This window comes from Mustela nigripes, chromosome 16 (genome assembly GCF_022355385.1).
Source record: "Mustela nigripes isolate SB6536 chromosome 16, MUSNIG.SB6536, whole genome shotgun sequence".
NCBI lineage: Eukaryota > Metazoa > Chordata > Mammalia > Carnivora > Mustelidae > Mustela > Mustela nigripes.
In genome coordinates, this window is record NC_081572.1 from 58,921,951 (window position 1) to 58,940,081 (window position 18,131).

The 18,131-nt window shown below is 43.9% G+C and overlaps 1 protein-coding gene across 1 annotated transcript in view; it reads left to right on the forward strand.

Moving 5' to 3' along the window:
* Positions 1 to 18,131, forward strand: part of RABEP1 (rabaptin, RAB GTPase binding effector protein 1) — a 180,801-nt gene that overhangs the window by 121,129 nt on the left and 41,541 nt on the right. The window contains exon 5 of the mRNA XM_059378597.1: positions 4,259 to 4,387. Within this exon, the coding sequence (XP_059234580.1) occupies positions 4,259 to 4,387 (129 nt within the window). The remainder of the gene's footprint in view (positions 1 to 4,258; positions 4,388 to 18,131) is intronic.

Genomic DNA, 18,131 nt, shown 5'->3' on the forward strand with positions numbered 1-18,131 from the left:
GGCTCAGTCGGTTAAGTGGCTGCCTTCAGCTCAGGTCATGATCCCAGTGTCCTGGGATCGAGTCCCACATCGGGCTCCTTGCTTGGCGGGGAGCCTGCTTCTCCCTCTGCCTCTGCCTGCCTCTCTGTCTGCCTGTGCTTGATCTCGCTTCTCTATGACAAATAAATAAATAAAATCTTTAAAAAAAAAAAAAGATGAAACACTTCCTTACCTTTTAAATTTAAATCCGTGTAATCAGTGTAATTTATTATTGTAGTTACCCTTTGGTTCAGAGAGGCAACCACTCAAGGTAATTTGGCATATTCCTCCCAGTCTTTTTTTTTTGTATGTATTTTTTTGCATAGCTCATATTGGGTTGTATAATTTTGTATTTTGATTTTTTTTAATTTAATACAATTTTTTGGCTTGATATTATTCCATTGGGTGGATATTTCCTGCCATACTTAGTAGTTTCATTTTACCCAATGAGACAGAAATGAAGACTTTTGAGTTATAGAAAATGTTGATTCTTTTGTTCTACTGAAGTTATGTGCTTTATTTATTTTAGGTGTTTTCTTGGCTCTTGAACTTCTTGAAACAAAAAGATTCTGGTTGTAATATTTGACTTACACTGCTTTTCTTCTGTTGCTTATGTCTCATCAAACTTAGGAAGAGTTTGGGACTTAGTGGCGCCTGGGTGTCTCAGTGGGCTAAAGCCTCTGCCTTCAGCTCAGGTCATGATCTCAGGGTCCTGGGATCGAGCCCTGCATTGGGCTCTCTGCTCAGCGGGGAGCTGGCTTCCTCCTCTCTCTCTGCCTGCCTCTCTGCCTACTTGTGATCTCTGTCTGTCAAATAAATAAATAAGATCTTAAAAAAAAAAAGAGTTTGACTTTAAAATATCTTTAAGTTATTACATGTTTTCCCATTCGTATCAGGATTAGGGGAGGAGATGCATCTAAGAGTCATTGGGTCTTTCCTTCAGTTATTTACCATAGTCTTTTTCCTTTTTCATTTCCGGTTGCTTATTTCATACATTTTGAGTAATTGATGTAATAATTTTTCCCTTTGGGTGTCAAGCATTAAAAATAGCCATTGCATGGGGTGCCTGGGTGGCTCAGTGGGTTAAAGCCTCTGCCTTCAGCTCGGGTCATGGTCCCAGGGTCCTGGGATCGAGCCCTGCATTAGGCTCTCTGTTCCGCGGAGAGCCGGCTTCCTCCTCTCTCTCTGCCTACTTGTGATCTTTGTCTGTCAAATAAATAAATAAAATCTTAAAAAAAAAATAGCCATTGCATAACTTAGTTTTCCCCCTTTTCTTTCTTCTTTCCTTTTAAATTTTTTTTTAGAGCATGTGCATGCTTGCAAGGGAGGGATGTGCAGAGGGAGAGAGACAGAGAATCTTAAGAAACTCCACAGTCAGCGCTGAGCCCGATGTGGGGCTCGATCCCACAACCTGGAGATCATGACCTGCGCCAAAATCAAGGGTCTGATGATGCTCAACCACCTGAGCCATTCAGGATCCCCAAGATTTTATTTTTATGTAACCTCTACACCCAGTGTGGGGCTTGAACTCAGAACCCTGAGATCGGGAGTTTCACGCTCTTCCAGCCAAGCCAGCCAGGCGCTCACTTTTTCTTAGGATCCGGCTGAAGGCACCAACGTGCAGACACGTGGGGTGGTTCAGGGAGGCTGAGATACCGATAGCTCTCACCTGCTGAGTTGTGGAAGGCTGGCTTTCAGACTGACTTTTCATGGTTCTGTGAAGATGCAGGGTCCTAGAGAGGGGTCGGAGCTGGAAGTCTGAAGCGTGGGCACTGAGTCAGGATTACGAGGCCCGAGGGACTTCTGGTCTTCTGTGCCTACGTACAAAGTCACCTGCTTATTCTGCCTTTTTCCTTTATTCGTCAAATACCACTAGTTTAATAATTACATTGATCAATTTTTTCCCCCAAATGCCAGGCTAAGTACTTTTAACATGAGCTGTTAGCTAGTTATTGTGAACTTGGTGGTGACCATGCTAGAAAAACAGCATGTGTACTTTGTGTGATGAGCACTATTTTCAGTTTACTTTGTGGTTGGTCGCTAATGCATTAGGATATGGTCATTTGTAAACTTCTCTGCTGTCTTATGCAAGGGGAATTGATCTTCCAGATACAGCAGTAGAGGCATTCTTTTTTCTTTTTTTTTTTTAAACAGTTATTTTGGCCTTTTTCTTTGTTGTAGAATTGCGGTATGTTAGAAGTACTTCAGGTGGATTTAAAATTTTTTAATTAAAACAACAAATGAGAGTAAGGGAGTTGGTGTGTCCTCAAAGGTTTCCTGATCCCTGGAACTGAAAACTATCCCAGAGCTGGAGAGAGGCAGCCAGACTGTGGGTGTAGGCTGTGGCTGCTCTGTGGGCCAGAGCCAGGACGGGCTTGGGAGCTGGAACCACACTTCATTTTGGCTGCAGGGTTGTTTTTTTTTTTTTTTTAAAGACTTATTTGTTTAAGAGAGAGTGCCCATAAGCAGGGGGAGGGGCCGAGGGAGAGGGAGACACGCAGACTCCCCACGGCGTGGAGAGTTAGGTGTTGGGCTACATTCCATGACCCGAAGACCCCAACCTGAGCCGAAATTAAGTCAGACACTTCGCTGACTGAGCCCCCAGCCACCCCTTAGCTGCCATTTTAAAGGCTGTGTTTTAGCTTTTATTACCGATTAGCTTCAGTTCCTAAATGTTGAAAGGTACGGCTGTTTTTGTGCGTGTTTTGAGGGTGGTAGGAGTGGGGTGGGAGTGTATTTGTTAGGGAAAAGGAAGGACAGAGGGGTCTTGCTTTTTCTTTTCTTTTGCTTTCCCTGAGTCCTTCCTGACCTCATGCGGTAATCAGTAGCTATCCATAATGTCAGACTGTTAAGGGAAAAGCTTGTTTATTTGACATTTGGGATTTGGGCAGTAAAAATACCAAGAGAAGTAAATACTGTAGATAGCAAGTTTCCTCCATGATTTCAGATAGGACGTGTGAGATGACTCTGTCTTTTCCCCTCTAGATTCTCCATCCCTCTTTTTCTCCAAAAGTCATCGAATGTTCACTTGACCGGATGCCCTTCTTTGCTGTGACCTAGAGGCCCTAGATATGCGCTCCTCAAAATGATGCCTCACCTTTAATAGTGAATGGTGGGGCTCAAACAGCAGGACAGCAGCCCTTCCCCTTCTGCCTGGATTGTATCCAGACTGTCCGATCTGTAGTGAGGCTAGTCTGAAGACGTGGCGATGAACATAGTTTTAGGTGCTGATTTCAGCTCATTATCTTTTATCAGAGGAGTTGTAGAGAACCTTGAAAACCACATGGAAGAAATTAATGAGACCGACTCTGTCTCGTATAGATAAACCACTGCTGCATTTCCCCAGTCTTTCCTGTGTGCTGTAATTGAGGACCCGGTTGGGGGAAGGTAGGGCCTTCAAAGAGAATTTCAGATCATGGTTAAAATTGCAACAAATCGTCATTATCTAGAGTGGCTCGTGCTAGAGACCTGGGACCTCCACTAGCCTTGGGGTTTAGGTGGTGGCATTAGTACCCATTTGTGTCTCTCAGAGGGATTAGGGTTATGGCTTTGTGTCTGGGTTGCTGTTGGGGCAGAGGAAGAGGTGAGGTCGGACTCCCAGATCGCCTTCCTCCTGCTTGAAGCAGAAGAGCCCCTTGAAGCAGAAGTGCTCAGGATAGCCACTTCTTTAATCAGCTGCCACAAATTATGTAGCCCTGAAGTGAGACATGTCCCAGTCCCTGACACTCCCCCGTGACCATGACTCTACAAACCGGATCATCCACCAGGAATGGGGGGTTCATACCTAATAGTTCTGTACACGAAAGGGTTTTTGATGATGATTCCAGTATAATGGTGATGAGTCCTTTTGCAGTTGGGAGGATGGTCTAGGCTGGTCTGCCTTTCCCAGTCAGAAAACTGTAAAGTTTTGCTTATAACGCTTGAGGGAAACCGGAGCTAGCAAGATTGGGCCTGACACTCCAGTATTTAATAACTCCAGAATAGATCGACGTGCTGTCAGCTACAGAGGGACTTCATAAGCTCTCTTTTGGGAAATTTGCCTCACGTGATTCTCCATATATATATGCTGTGGTACCTTGTGTGACACATTCGTAGTGTGGGTTACATCTGATAGAAGCGAAGATTAGAATTTCTAGAATATATTGGATCTTTGGAAGAAGCTTGCTTACTTGTTTCGTTATAGAAATATGTAACTTGTAAATAAAAGTTATTACTTGTTAACTAGTATTTTTTTTTCCAGTTTCTCTTCAGCAACGGGTAGCAGAATTGGAAAAAATTAATGCAGAATTTTTACGTGCACAGCAGCAGCTTGAGCAAGAATTTAATCAAAAGAGAGCAAAATTTAAAGAGTTATATTTGGCTAAAGAGGGTAAGTTCCTAAGTCTGTCTCTAACCCCTCATACTAAGACTGCCTTAACGTGTTGAGTTTCTTGGTAGTACAATGTTAATTTTATCATTGAACACACCTTGATTTTATTTGTATTTATGTTGTAAACTGAAAGCCTATTTAGAGCCTAGAGTTAAGAACAGAACTGATAGAGGGGTGCCTGGGTGGCTCAGTGGGTTAAGCCTCTGCCTTCGTCTCAGGTCATGATGTCAGGGTCCTGGGATCGAGCCCTTCGTCGGGCTCTCTGCTCAGTGGGGAGCCTGCTTCCCACTCTCTCTGCCTGCCTCTCTGCCTACTTGTGATCTCTGTCTCTCAAATAAATAAATAAAATCTTTAAAAAAAATAAAAAGAATGGAACTGATAGAACACGTTGGAAAATGCAGGATTCAGGCTTTCCCTTATCTTTGAGCTTCACAAGGATACGCGCTGTAGGGAGGCTCCAGCACCCTGGGACACGGGGCTCTCGGTGGTCTTCCCGCCCGAGAGAGAGCCCAGGCCAAGTGGCCTCGGGGTGTTCTACTGATAGTGTTGCAGACTGTCACATGTTGATGCTTCCTGGAGGGGATCCCGCAGATGATCACCTACTTACCAGCAAAGACTCAGGACTCCAGTGAGGCAGACGTGGTGCTGGGTGCTGGCTGGAGCCAGAGCTGCAGCACCAGGGTTCTGGAACTCCTAGAACTGGAGCTCGAGCAAGGAGAGAAGGAAGGCTTACAAGACAGATGCGGGAGTGTTTCGAGAGGGCCTGGCCCTGAAGAATCAGGACAGGCTTACACTTTGGGTGTTGACATAGGAAAATACAGCTGTGGCTTCTGCAGCCCCCAGCAGTGGTTCCCAGAGTGTGGTCGCAAAACAGCAGCATCGGGGTCTCAGTCACCTGGGAGGCTTGTTAGAAATGTATGGTTTGGGTCCTGTCTCACGCTTGACCAGCTCAGGGTCCAGCAGTCGATGTTTTAATTGGGCGACTCAGATGCTGGGTGAAATCCTCCGAGAGCTCGTTAGAACACAGTGTGTTAGGGTGGTGCCCAGGAATCTGCATTTCTGATGAGCTCTAGGTATGTGCAGTTTGGGAGCCGCTGCTTGAGACTGCTTTGAAGTTCCACTTTGTGGAAGCACTCCATCAAGTCATCGTGTATACCCTCACACCTTCCCTGAAGGTGACGCTTAAAATGTTTTATTTTAAATTTAAAAAGGTTCAAAAGATACAAATTCTGTATTATTGCCAACACTAAGAATTTAAATTAAAACCTCATGCTCTTTTTTTTTTTTTTAAAGATTTTATTTATTTATTTGACAGAGATCACAAGTAGGCAGAGGGGCAGGCAGAGAGAGAGAGAAGGAAGCAGGCTCCCTGCTGAGCAGAGAGCTCAGGACCCTGAGATCATGACCTGAGCCGAAGGCAGCGGCTCAACCCACTGAGCCACCCACGCGCCCAAAACCTCATGCTCTTAAACATATCCAGCAGAAGCAATCAGTGATTTAATAATATCTTTCATCATTCATTTTAAGAAAAATAACGTGAATAAGATCTTCAGAAATTTTACATTTTTTTCCCCTCCTTGTGTTGGGTTTTCAGTTCTACATCTCCCTCAGAATTTTATTCTACAAAGTTTTTTTTTTTCCCCCTTGTTTTAGGAACACAGACTTGAGTGTGCATCAGAATTTGACTTGTAGGGTTTGTTAGAACAGAGATCGTGCGTCTCACCCTAGAGCCTGACTCATCGGGTCTGCGGGGTCCTAGAGCTCACACTTCTAGTGAGTTAGCAGGGGGTGCTGACGCTCTTGGTTCAGGGACCACACTTGGGGAGTCATGGGTGGTACTTGATGCTCGAAAGCCTTTTTCAAAGAAAAGTTTGTCAGACTGGTCTGCGACAGAAATTGCTTGCATATTTCTAATGCATTGATTTACCGTTATAGTTATTAATACGTACACTGTTGAACACACTACATATATTCTATATATTTAAAGTATAATAAAGTGTGAAAATTGTTGGAAATGCAGGTACATTACTTATTGGTAATGCAGATACAATTGGATTTCCCTCCCAATTAAGTCGTAACCTCTGTGTGAGTAATATTTACTTGTAGAAAAAGGTAAGTTTCGGGTTTTAAAAAAAATTATTTATTTGAGAGAGAGAGCACAAGTGGGAGTAGAGGGGGTTAGAGGGAGAGGGAGAGAGAGAAACCCAAGCAGACTCCCTGCCGAGTGCAGAGCCCAACACAGGGCTTGATCCCAGAACCCTGGGATCATGACCTGAGTCAAAGGCAGATGCCTAACAGACTGAGCCCCCCAGGTGCCTCCAGGTTTTGTTTGTTTGTTTTTTTTTTTAAATAAAGATGAGTGCTGAGAACCCTTAGTCTTATAAATAAGTATATGGAAATAGAAGGTTTATTTTATTTTAGGATTTTATTTATTTATTTGAGAGAGAGAGAGAATGAGCATGAACAGGGCAAGGGCAGAGGGAAAGGGAGAAGCAGGCTTCCCGCTGAGCAGGGAGCCCGATGTGGGGCTCCATCCCAGGACCCTGAGATCATGACCTGAGCCGAAGGCAGACAGTTTTTCACTGGCCAAGCCCCCCAAGCACCCTAAAAGGTTTATTTTATAGTGATGATTATTCCATTCTCTTATGGTCTCTCTGAATTACATGTTAAGTCACATAGTCCTCAGCTTCAAAAGTACTTCTTGTCTGTCAGCCGGCAGCTTGCTTGGGCTTCCTCTAGTATTGTTGGAAGTGGACTTCACAGTCGCCTGACCTGCCGCAGGCCTGTTACCTAGTCGTTAGCAGTGTGTTTTTTCGTTGCTTCATATTGTCCCTTTGGTTGGACACGGGAGAGGAGGTTATTCATGGGGCGGTGACCCACAGTGTGGGGCGGGCGGAAGGCTGTGTCTTGTTACGTGGGAAAGTGCTGTTGAGGGAAGGGAGGTGGGCAGGGGACTCTGCCCTCATACTCTGCAGGGTTCTGTGTGCTCCACTGAGGACCCTGCCCTGCGGGTTCCCTGCAGGTTATAGGTGGCTCGGAGGGGTCAGGAAAGATTGTAAGTGGTTGTGCGCAGCAGGTGTCAAGAGCACAGTGGGACGCAGCGGCGCAGGACACCTGGTAAGGCTCAGCTGAGCAGAGTCACGGGGACGGACCCGTTTGCGTCAGTGACACAGCCAGGTGTGTGCGTGAGGGTGAGATAGAAAATGCATCTTTTGCTGTGAACTGTGTTCAGACAAGCTTGAGAGCTGTGTAGGACTCACAGAGTGCATCTGGCACAGCACAGGCTTGCTGCCTGTTGCGGGGTGCGGCTGCCTCCCTCCTCAATTTGGTTCCTTCGAGGCCCACAGGGAGGGAATGCTGGCACTCCTATCTCGGCACGGAGCGTGGTGCAAGTCACTGCGGAGGCTGGGGTGACTGAGTTACGGTTTTATCTCCAAAAAAGTATGGTCTTCAGGAGCAGATCGTGTGTTTGCAGAGTCCTCGTTTGAACGTATATTGAGCGTCATGAGAAGTTCTGTCTGGTTCTTCCATGTGTCTCTGTGACTTCGTTAATGCTCCCTGAGAAAAACTGTTCCAGCCTCGAACCGAGGAGGCACCACTTTGAACAGTGCAGTGGTGTGTCCTTGTCGGGGGACCTGTGGTACCTTTCATGTCCGTGTGCCGCGGCACATGGCTTGCCTCTGGTGACCGGTGAGCGCGCCGCCGCCCTAGGCGGGGTGTCCCGTTCCCTTCTCCGCGGTCCCCAGCAGCCCTTCCTATGCTTGCTCTTTCGGTCTGGCTTACTCTGTAAACTTGTTAGTCTTGCCCCAAGTTTGTTCATTTTGTTTTCTGGTTTCCTCTGTCCCCAAATAAAGCTGTTAGGGTTTCCTTTGTTTTCTTATTTTCTGCTTTTAAATTATAAGATGGACTTTCCTGTAAGGTTCTTCAGAACGGAAAATGACCAAGTACCTCTCATTTCTGAAATACGTGATCATTTGCGGTTTTCAGTCTCTGATCCAGACAGCTTGAACTGTGGGTTCGTTCAGAAAACAGTGTGCATATGTCAAGTTACTGTGAGGACACCAAGACCTAGTAAACGATCTGTGCGCACGGTTATATCTGCTTTGTCTGGAGTTCCTGGCAAACTTCAGCCGGCCGTGGAGGGGACATCACTTTTCAAAAAAGTTCAGAAGAAATAATGTGACCCCTTTTGAGAGTTTTTGGTGTCATTTCTAAAGAAAATGCATAGTCTGTAAAAGGTAAATGTTGATTCGGTTTCAGTCCTGGCCATTTCCCTATGTCATAATGAAAATAAAAACGTATGGCTGTCCCCTAAAGCGGCAGCTTCTGGTACAGCGTCTGCTGCAAATGTGAACCTGGTCTTCGTGGTCACAGATGGCGGCAGCGTAAGTCATGGGTTTGACGTGTTCAGCACATCTTCAGCGTCCAGCAGACCAGGTTAAGGTGACTCTGGAAGTCCAGACATCTGTATTTGTCCCAATAGCAGCAGCATTTGCTTTGATGTCGTAATAGCTGCGCTCTCGTGTTTGGAGAAGGGCCAGTGGAGAAGTATGGACAGTATGAGGAAGGCTGCTGAAAGAGGTTAGGACTTTGGACTCCCCTCAACCGCCCCTTCCGATCTTGGTACCTGCCCTTTTCTCAGCCGCCTTCAACTGGGAATGTTCGTGTTTCTGAAAGCTCTGTTGCTTTTCCACTGAACTTGAAGAAAAAGCATTCAGCTCTGAAAAGAAGAATGTGGTTTGGCTTTCTGGATTCGCCAACCTTGGCACTATGCCAGGGTTCGGTTTTGGAAATCCTCAGTCTTGGGCAGTAAGAGAAGCTCTGTTATATGAAGCAGCAAACAGAAGGCCAGAGAGTTCAGAGTTCGAAGGAAGGTAGTAGAGCTATAACACATATTCATCACCAGAAGACAGATTTTCTAGGGCTGTTGAGAAGGACTTTATCTGTGGGCCTAGTTTCTATAAAGCCCGGCTCTGACCAATCAGAGTTTCAGTAGTTCTGTGCCAGGTTAAGGAAGATGTTTGTGGTTCAGGCACTGTGACCTTACACTGAGATACGGAAATAAATCTAGGTATATTAAATAAAATTAAAAGCCATTAGAAATCTTAGAAACAACAAATAAATGGAAATAAGGTAAATAGATGGTTTAAACTGTAGATAAGACACAGAGATTTCAGTGAATTAGAAAATGGTATTTGGGAGTTCCTCTTCTTAGTGAGACAGAGTGAAGAAGGATCAAAGGGCAGCAGACGTAGAGGCTCCAGTGAGTCTCTAACATGTTTCTAAAAAGAGTTGTGGGGCTCCTGGGGGCTCAGTCATTAAGGGTCTGCCTTCTGCTGTGGTCATGATCCCAGGGTCCTGGGTTGTAGCCCCACATAAGACTCCTTGCTCAGTGGGAAGCCTGCTTCTCCCTCTCCCACTCCCCCTGCCTGTGCTCCCTCTCTCACTGTGTCGCTCTCTGTCAAATGAATAAAATCTTAAAAAATAGTAATAATAAAATAAGAGTTGCAGGAGAAGAAGAGAAGGGTTAAAATATTTGAGGCAATACTAACTGAGGTTTTTCAGGGATTAAGAAAAAAAGTGAGTCCCTAACATAAATACTGAGTACCAAGTAGATATATAATAGTAAATTCTTATTCTGACATATCCTAAGCTGTAGAACAGTAAAGCTGTAGAATAGTAAATTCTACTATAAGTAGATAAGTAAAGTAAATAAAGTAAATAAGTAAATAAGCTGTAGAATGGTAAATTCTTATTTTGACATATCATAAGCTATAGAACACCAAGAATGAAAAGAAAATATGGAAGGCTAATAGAAGAAACAGGTTATTGGGAGATGCCACATAAACAAAATTGATTACAGGAGACAAATATCTTCAAGGTGCAGAGAAAAGTAAGTCTCAACCTCAAATTTTATATGTAGCTGAGTTATTTGAGAATGAGAGGACAGGGACGCCTGGGGGGCTCAGTGGGTTAAAGCCTCTGCCTTCGGCTCAGGTCATGATCTTAGGGTCCTGGGATGGAGCCCCGCATCTGGCTCTGCTTGGCGGAGAGCCTGCTTCCCCCCTTCTCTGCCTACTTGTGATTCTCTGTCAAATAAATAAATAAAATCTTAAAAAAAAAAAAAAAAGAATGAGAGCACAATAGGTATTTTAGGTATATGGAAACTAAGAGCACTTATCAGCCACATGAATCCCGGAAGAACCAGTAGAGATGGCATTTGCAAGAAGAGTAAATGCAGGGAGAATATAGGGTAGAAGAAACAATGCCAGCCTAGAAACAGTAAGTCTGACTGTAAAAATCAGAACCAAAAAACTTCATAGCTCCTGTTAGGTTTTAAAAGAAGAAATTGAAACAAATGAAACAGTAAGAACAGATTGGGGCCTATGGCAAAACACATTGAAGGAATATAGAAAGCTATCTCATAAAGAGCCAATCTGCCGAGAAGATCCAGCCATCACTGGGGTGCCTGGAGGGCTCAGTCGGTTAAGCGTCTGCCTTCAGCTCAGGTCACGATCCCGGGGTCTGGAGATCCTGGGATTGAGCTGTGCATTGGGCTCCTTGCTCCGCAGGAATTCTGCCTCTCCCTCTGTTTTTCCCCCCGGCTTGTGCGCTCACTCGCTCTCTCTCTCATTCATTCTGTCTCTCTCAAATAAAAGTCCTAAAAAAAAAAAAAAAAAAAAAAAAGACAATCATGAACTTGTATGCACCCAATGAAATCCCCATGACAGGCCATGTAAAACAAAAGGTTGATAGAATTAAAGGAAGACATCACAGACGCACAGGAAGGAGTTATGTAACATTGTATCGATTGCTAGATCAAGCAATAGGTAAGATGTAATAGCTTTGAGCAACAGAATTTTAAAAAGCTTGAGGAATTCTGTACCCAAGGAACCAAAAAATGTTCATTCCTTTTATATTTCTTTTATATTCATATTATTATATTTTGTATTTATATATAAAATATATTTACATATATTTTATAATATATAAAAATATATTTATAGTATATATAAAGTGTAATATTTAATAATCCTTTTATATTCATAAGGAACACTCTCATTTCTGAAATACGTGATCATTTGCGGTTTTCAGGAGCAATAGTCTGTGTACATATATCTCAAGAACTCAACGTAGTAAAAAAAAACAAGACTACTTATGTTTTCTTATGTAATTCTGTTAAAGATTTTAAACAGTAATGTAAGTGTTTTTTAAAAGCTTGGGAACTAAGAATTCATTCCTGTTGGTCTTAAGTTAAAGAGGAAATCACAATGGAGATCACAATATCTGAGAATATGGTGAAGATACTTGTGGAAAGGAGCTAAAACAATACTTAGAGGATAAGCTTTTAACTTTAAAAGCATTTATTAAAATTAAATAATTAAAAGACAGTGAGAGATTGAAAAGTAAATGATCTGGGTTCCCTGGGTGGCTCAGTCAGTTAAGCGTCTGCCTCCAGCTCAGGTCATGATCCCGGGGTGCTGGGATCGAGCCCTACATTGGCTCCTTGCTTAGTGGGGAGCCTACTTCTCCCTCTTCCTCTCCCTCTGCTGCTCCCACTGCTTGTACTTGCTCTCTCTGTCAAATAAATAAAATCTTTAAAAAGAAAAAGAAATGATTTAAGTGTTTAGCTCTGGAAACTAGAAAAAGAGTGAACATAAAGAAGAAAAAATTAGAAAATGATGAAATGGAAAGCAAAGTTAATAGTTAAGAAGCTCAATAAAATCAAAAGCTCATCTTTTGGGAAAAAAAAATAAGACAATTACTGATGGAGTAGAACTGTAAAAGCATAAGAACACTGTGTATGTCTGTGCCAAAAGTCTTGGATATTTAGTTGAATAGTATCCCAGGATATATGAATTACCAAAATTGCCTCAAATAGAAAACTTGAATAAAGCATAACCATAAGAAAAACCGAGTCAATAAACAATTCTTATTTATAAAAGATGCCACAGGCACAGGGAAATTTTGTTAAATACACAAGGAATATTTGTTTCTTTTATATGCTATGTCAGAAACAAAAAGAGAGCCATCCATTTCATCTCGTGGAATTAGGCTAACCGCGGTACCTAACCAAGAAGCAGAGATCCTAGCATACAAATAAACCAATCTCATTTATGACCACAGAGTTTAAAACCCTAAATAAAATTGACTTCAGGGGAAGAAGGAGCTGGAGGGGAACCTATGGACTGAGAGAGAGAGCATATGTTGAAGCATTTATGCACCTTATTGGAATTTGACTCAAAGGGCTGAACTGTTAAAAAAAAATTCAGACAACAGGACTTTGCGGCACTGGTGGCATGTTTGTGGCATTCAGATGTGGTCACGGTTTTCAGCCGTGAAGATGATCCTTCCAAAGTGAAACTAGCCGGAAAGAGACAAGTAAGGTGTGATTCCACTTACATGAGGAGGACGGACGGGATTCCATTGGAAGCCTGTTTGAGGAGTTACGAGAGTTCAGCAGGGCTGCAGGGTACACGATCAGTACATAGAATGCAATTGTATTTCTTCTTCTACAGTTTTGAGTTCAGTTCCGGTTAGCAAATGTGCGGTGTAATGCTAGTTGTGAGTGTGCAGTGTGTTGGCTCAGCACTGTGCTATGCTGCCAGGCGCCCATCGCAAGTGCATGCCGGAATCCCCACCACCTGTTTCACCCGTCCCCCAGCATCCTCCCCCCGTAACCTGCTCTCTGTAGTTAAGGGTCTGTTCCGTGGTTTTCCTCTCTTTTTTCCTTTTTTTTTTTTTTTTTTAAGTGGAGCCCAACATGGACTTGAACTTGCCACCCCAAGGTCAAGACCTGAGCCTAGACTGAGTCACACGCTTAACCAGCTGAGCCACCCAGGCACCTCATTTGTTTTGTTTCTTAAATTCTACATATGAGTGAAGTCGGATGGTATTTGTCTTTCTCTGACGGACTTGCTTTGCCTTATAGTCTGTAACTCAGCCATGTCTTCGCAAATGGCAAAATTTCTTTCCTTTTTATGGCCAAGTAATATTCCATCTCTCTCTCTCTCTCTCTCTCTCTCACACACACACACTCACACACACACACACATACCCCATATCTTCTTTACCCATTCATCATCTGATGGACATGTGGGCTGTTTCCATAATTTGGCTGTTGTAGAGAATGCTAATGTACACATGGGGTGCGTGTATCCCTTGGAATCAGTATTTTGCAACTTCGGGTAAACCCCTAGTAGCGCAGTTGCTGGGTCCTCGGGTAGCTCTGCTTTTAACTTGCCCAGAGCGCAAGTTTGCTTTCCCAGCAGCAGTGCAGGAGGGTCCCCCTCTTCTCCCCATCCTCGCTGGCATCCGTGGTTTCTTGTGTTGATCTTTGACGTTCCGATGGGTGGGAGGTGGTACCTCCTTGTAGTTTTGTTTGCACGTCCCTTCTGACCAGTGATGTTGAGCAGCTTGTTGTGTGTGTGTTGGCCATCAGACGTGTTCCTTGGAGAAATCACTATTCATGTCTTCTGCCCATGTATTAACTGGATTATTCATGTTTTGGGTGTTGAGTTATATAAATTCTTTATAGATTTGGGCACTGACCCTTTATTAGATATGTCATTTACAAACATCCCCCATTCTGTAGGTTTCCTTTTAAGTTTTATTGATTGTGCAGAAGCTTTCTATTTCGCCCCAATAGTTTATTTTTGCTTTTGTTCTCCCTTGCATCAGAAGACTTACCTAGAAAGAATCTGCTACAGCAATGTCAAAGAAGTTACTGCCTGTGTCCTTCACTATGATTTTTATGGTTTCAGGTCTCACATTTAGGTCTTTGGTCTATTTTTTAATTTGTTTTTGTGTATGGTGTAAGAAAGTGGTCCAGTTTCATTCTTCTGCACGTGCCTGTCCAATTTTTCCAACGCTCTTGGTTGAAGAGATCTTCTTTTCCCCATTACATGTTCTTTCCTGCTTTGTCAAAGATTAATACACCTGTGGGTTCAAATTGATTGTATTTCTATACACTTGCAATGAATAATCTGAAAGTGGAACTAAGGAAATAATTCTGTTTACAGTAGCATCAAAATTTGTGATATATTTAGGAAGAAATTTAACAAAATAATTGTAAAACTTATACTTTGAAAACTTTCAAAATGGTGTTGAAAAAACTGAAAGTGTTCTAAATAATTGGAAAAACATTCTATGTTCATATATCAGAAGACTTAGTATTGACAGGACCTCTTGATGGGTGTACAGATGTAATGCAGTGTCTTCCATCATCTCAGTTGCCTTTCTGATAGACGTGGACAAGCTGATACTCCAAATTATTCAACCATGTTAGGGATCCAGAATAGCCAAAACATTCTTGGAAAACAAGAACAAAGTTGGAGGACTCACTTAGCCAGGTTTCAGAACTGGCTATGAAGCAGTAGTGGTCGAGACAGTGTGGTGCTGGCACAGGTGTAAGTAGTAGCTCCTCGGGGTAGAGCTGGGATCCAGACACTAACCTCCTCCTGCGCATGGTCAGCCCACTGTGTGCAAGACGACGGAACGGCTCACATGGGGAAGAACCATCTTTCCAATAGACTGTGCTGGGACATCTTGGTATCCCCGTGTACACAGATCCACTTGGAGTGTGTCAAGGACCAAGGTTTAAAAGACAGACTGTAAAACTCTTACAGGAAAACCTAGGGATCAATCCGAGCAACCTTGGAATGGAGCAGCGCCGTCTCTGGTAACGCTGCGAGCCGGGGCAACCAGTAAGGAAGCAGACAGAGCGCGCTTCATCAGAGTTAAATGCTTTTGTGTTTCCAAGGGCACTGTTAGGGAAGTGAAAAGACAGCTCACTGGATGGGAGACATTTTTGCAAATATTGTATCAGATGGAGGGACTTTTATCTCTATATATCAGGAACCTTTACAGCTAAGTAATACAAAGACAACCCGGTGGAAAATGGTCAACAGACACTGCTCTGTTGACATTGACATTGACATTTGACAGACAGTGGTCGGTAGAGGTTTCTTCAGAGAGGTCGCCCGGGTGGCTGACACACACACGATTAAGATGCTCAGTGTTCTGGGGCACCTGGGTGGCTCAGTGGGTTAAAGCCTCTGCCTTCGGCTCAGGTCATGATCCCAGGGTCCCGGGATAGAGCCCCACATCGGGCTCTCTGCTCTGCAGGGAGCCTGCTTCCTCCTCTCTCTCTGCCTGCCTCTCTGCCTACTTGTGATCTCTGTCAAATAAATAAATAAAAATCTTTAAAAAAAAAAAAAAGATGCTCAGTGTTCTTAGTATCAACGAAGCGCACATCAGAGTTACGGTGAGATGCCGCTTCATGCCCCAGGGTGCCCGTGTCCAGTCCGGTAATAATAGGTGTGGACGAGGATGCAGAGAACCAAGTGTCCTCACACACTACCAGCAGGATTGTTAAATGGCCCAGAGGTATGGAAAAGAGTCTTCCAGTTCTTAACGTGGCGACACAGTTACCACATGACCCAGAATTTCACCCCTAGCATTATACACAGGAGAGGGAACGTGCGGCAGCATTATTCAGAAGAGCCAAATGCGGGGAACAGCCTGGATGGCACCTGATGAATAGACATATTATTTTTATTATTCCTGCATAAAAAGGAATGAAGTCCTGATATTACCGCGGGGTTGAGCTTTGAAAGCATCATGCTGAGTGACAAGCAAGTTACAGAGGGTCACGTATGATTACATTTCTGTGAAATGGCCAGGGTGTGTAGATGGTTGACAAGGGTGGAAAGTTCATTAGTGGTTCCTTGATACTGGGGGGTAGAGAGTTGGGAGGTCATAAAGAGCCCTGGGTTTCCCTCTGGGAGGATTGAATTGGTCCCAGATCGATTGTGGTGATGGTTTCCGAGTTGGAGTATAGTAAGGCAGTGAGGGACCACCACACATGTGTTGTGATGGCCAAGAAACACTGGCCCTCCAGCAAATGCTGCTGCCTAGGAGTAGCTGTTGGAACGTCCTTCCATTGCTGGTGGAAGTACACAGTGGTATGGTCGCTTTGGGAGGTGGCTGGGCAGTTTCTTACAAAAACTAAACCTACTCTTAGCTGATATGATTCAACACTTTTCCTCCTCAGTATATGCCTGAGAGAATTGAAAGCTGTCCATGCACTTATTTACTAATAATTGCCCAAACTTGAAAGCAATCAGGATGCCCTTTAGTAGGTGAACGGATAAGCTGGTACATCCAGACAGTGGAATATTTAGCCTCAAAAAGGATGCTGTTGGATTCTAACTGTGGGACACCCCAGAAAAGGCAAGACTACGGAGACAGTGAAATGATGAGTGTTTGCCAGGGCCTGGGAGGGAAGGAGGAATGAATGGGGCAGGGAGGATTTGTAGGCCGGGGAACTCTTGTGTGTGATCCACGGGGGCGGAGACCTGTCATCGTGAGTTAGCCTCACACAGACCGTGGGGTGTGTCATGTGTAATGTGTGTTTGTAGGGTGTGCCCAGGAGGGGAGCTTGTGCGGGGTGGGGTAGGGAGGGTATGGGAGCTCTGTAGTTTCTGCTCCGTCTTGCTGTGAGCAGAAATGGCTCCAAAAAATAAAGTTCATCAGTTTAAAATGCCTGAGGCTGGTCTCATAGTAGCGTGTTGCGCAGGGCACGTGGGTGGGCGGGGCAAGACAGCCTGCCGGTCTGTGCTTGCGGGAGCTGCGTAGCGGGTGCACGAGGCTTGTAAAGGTCATTTCCGAATCTGGTAGGGGAGGACTCCCTACGTCATCAGAATGATATGTCTCTATGAAACTGCACAAAAGTACAGAATAGGGCAAGAACTGCTGTGTCAGGCCGCGCCGCACAGCCCTGGCGGGAGAGAGCCCTCCTGCAGGCGAGAACGTCTGTAACCCGGCCCTCGCGAGAGCATAGGTTTTACTACAGCTTGGACGCTGGACTACATCCAGCGTGTTACTTGTGACAGCAGCACTGTGTGTGTGCAAGGACATAGTCCCGTTTTAGAGATGCATGTTGTAGTATGTTAGGTGATGTTCTGTTGTTTTGGGGGCTTATTTTCAAAATACGTGGTAGAAAAACAATGGCTGAAATCAGTGTGGTCGGATCTTAGTGCATCTTAGTGATGGGTATGTGACAGATTGTTGTACTAGATTGAGTACATTTGAAAATCTTTATCACTACATATACAAAACCAAAATGGATAGATTACTGTTCTTTAGTTGTTTTGTTTTTTAAAACAAGGTATGCAACTTTTTTTTTTTTTTTTTTTTTTTTTTTTTTTTAGATTTTATCTATTTATTTGACAGAGAGAGACACAGTAAGAGAGGGAACACAAGCCGGGGGGTGGGAGAGGGAGAAGCAGGCTTCCCGCTGAGCAGGCACCCGGATGGGGGACTCAATCCCAGCACCTGACTGACTGGGTCACTAGGCGCCCCAGATAACTGTTCTTTAATAATAACTTGTACCATTGCAAACATTTAAAATGTTTGGTACAGAAACTGTAGGTTTTTCTAACTTTTAACTTCTTTTGTTTCTTCATTAAATGTATATATTTAAGGAATATGTAGCATATAATATAGATCTTATCTCAATATGCATAACATAAGTCAGGAACTAAATTTGACCTAGTCTTCCTCTAGGCCCTCTGTGCTGCTTTTACCCTGTGGAAACATGCCACAAATTAGCATTTAAGTTTGGTATTTGCTGCTTTTCTGTTCATAGTGACCACGTGTTAGTCTGGGTAATTTCCAGTAAATAAAAAGGAGCAGGGGTAATCAGCATGAGCAGGTGTGAGTGTATAGACTTGAGCCTTAA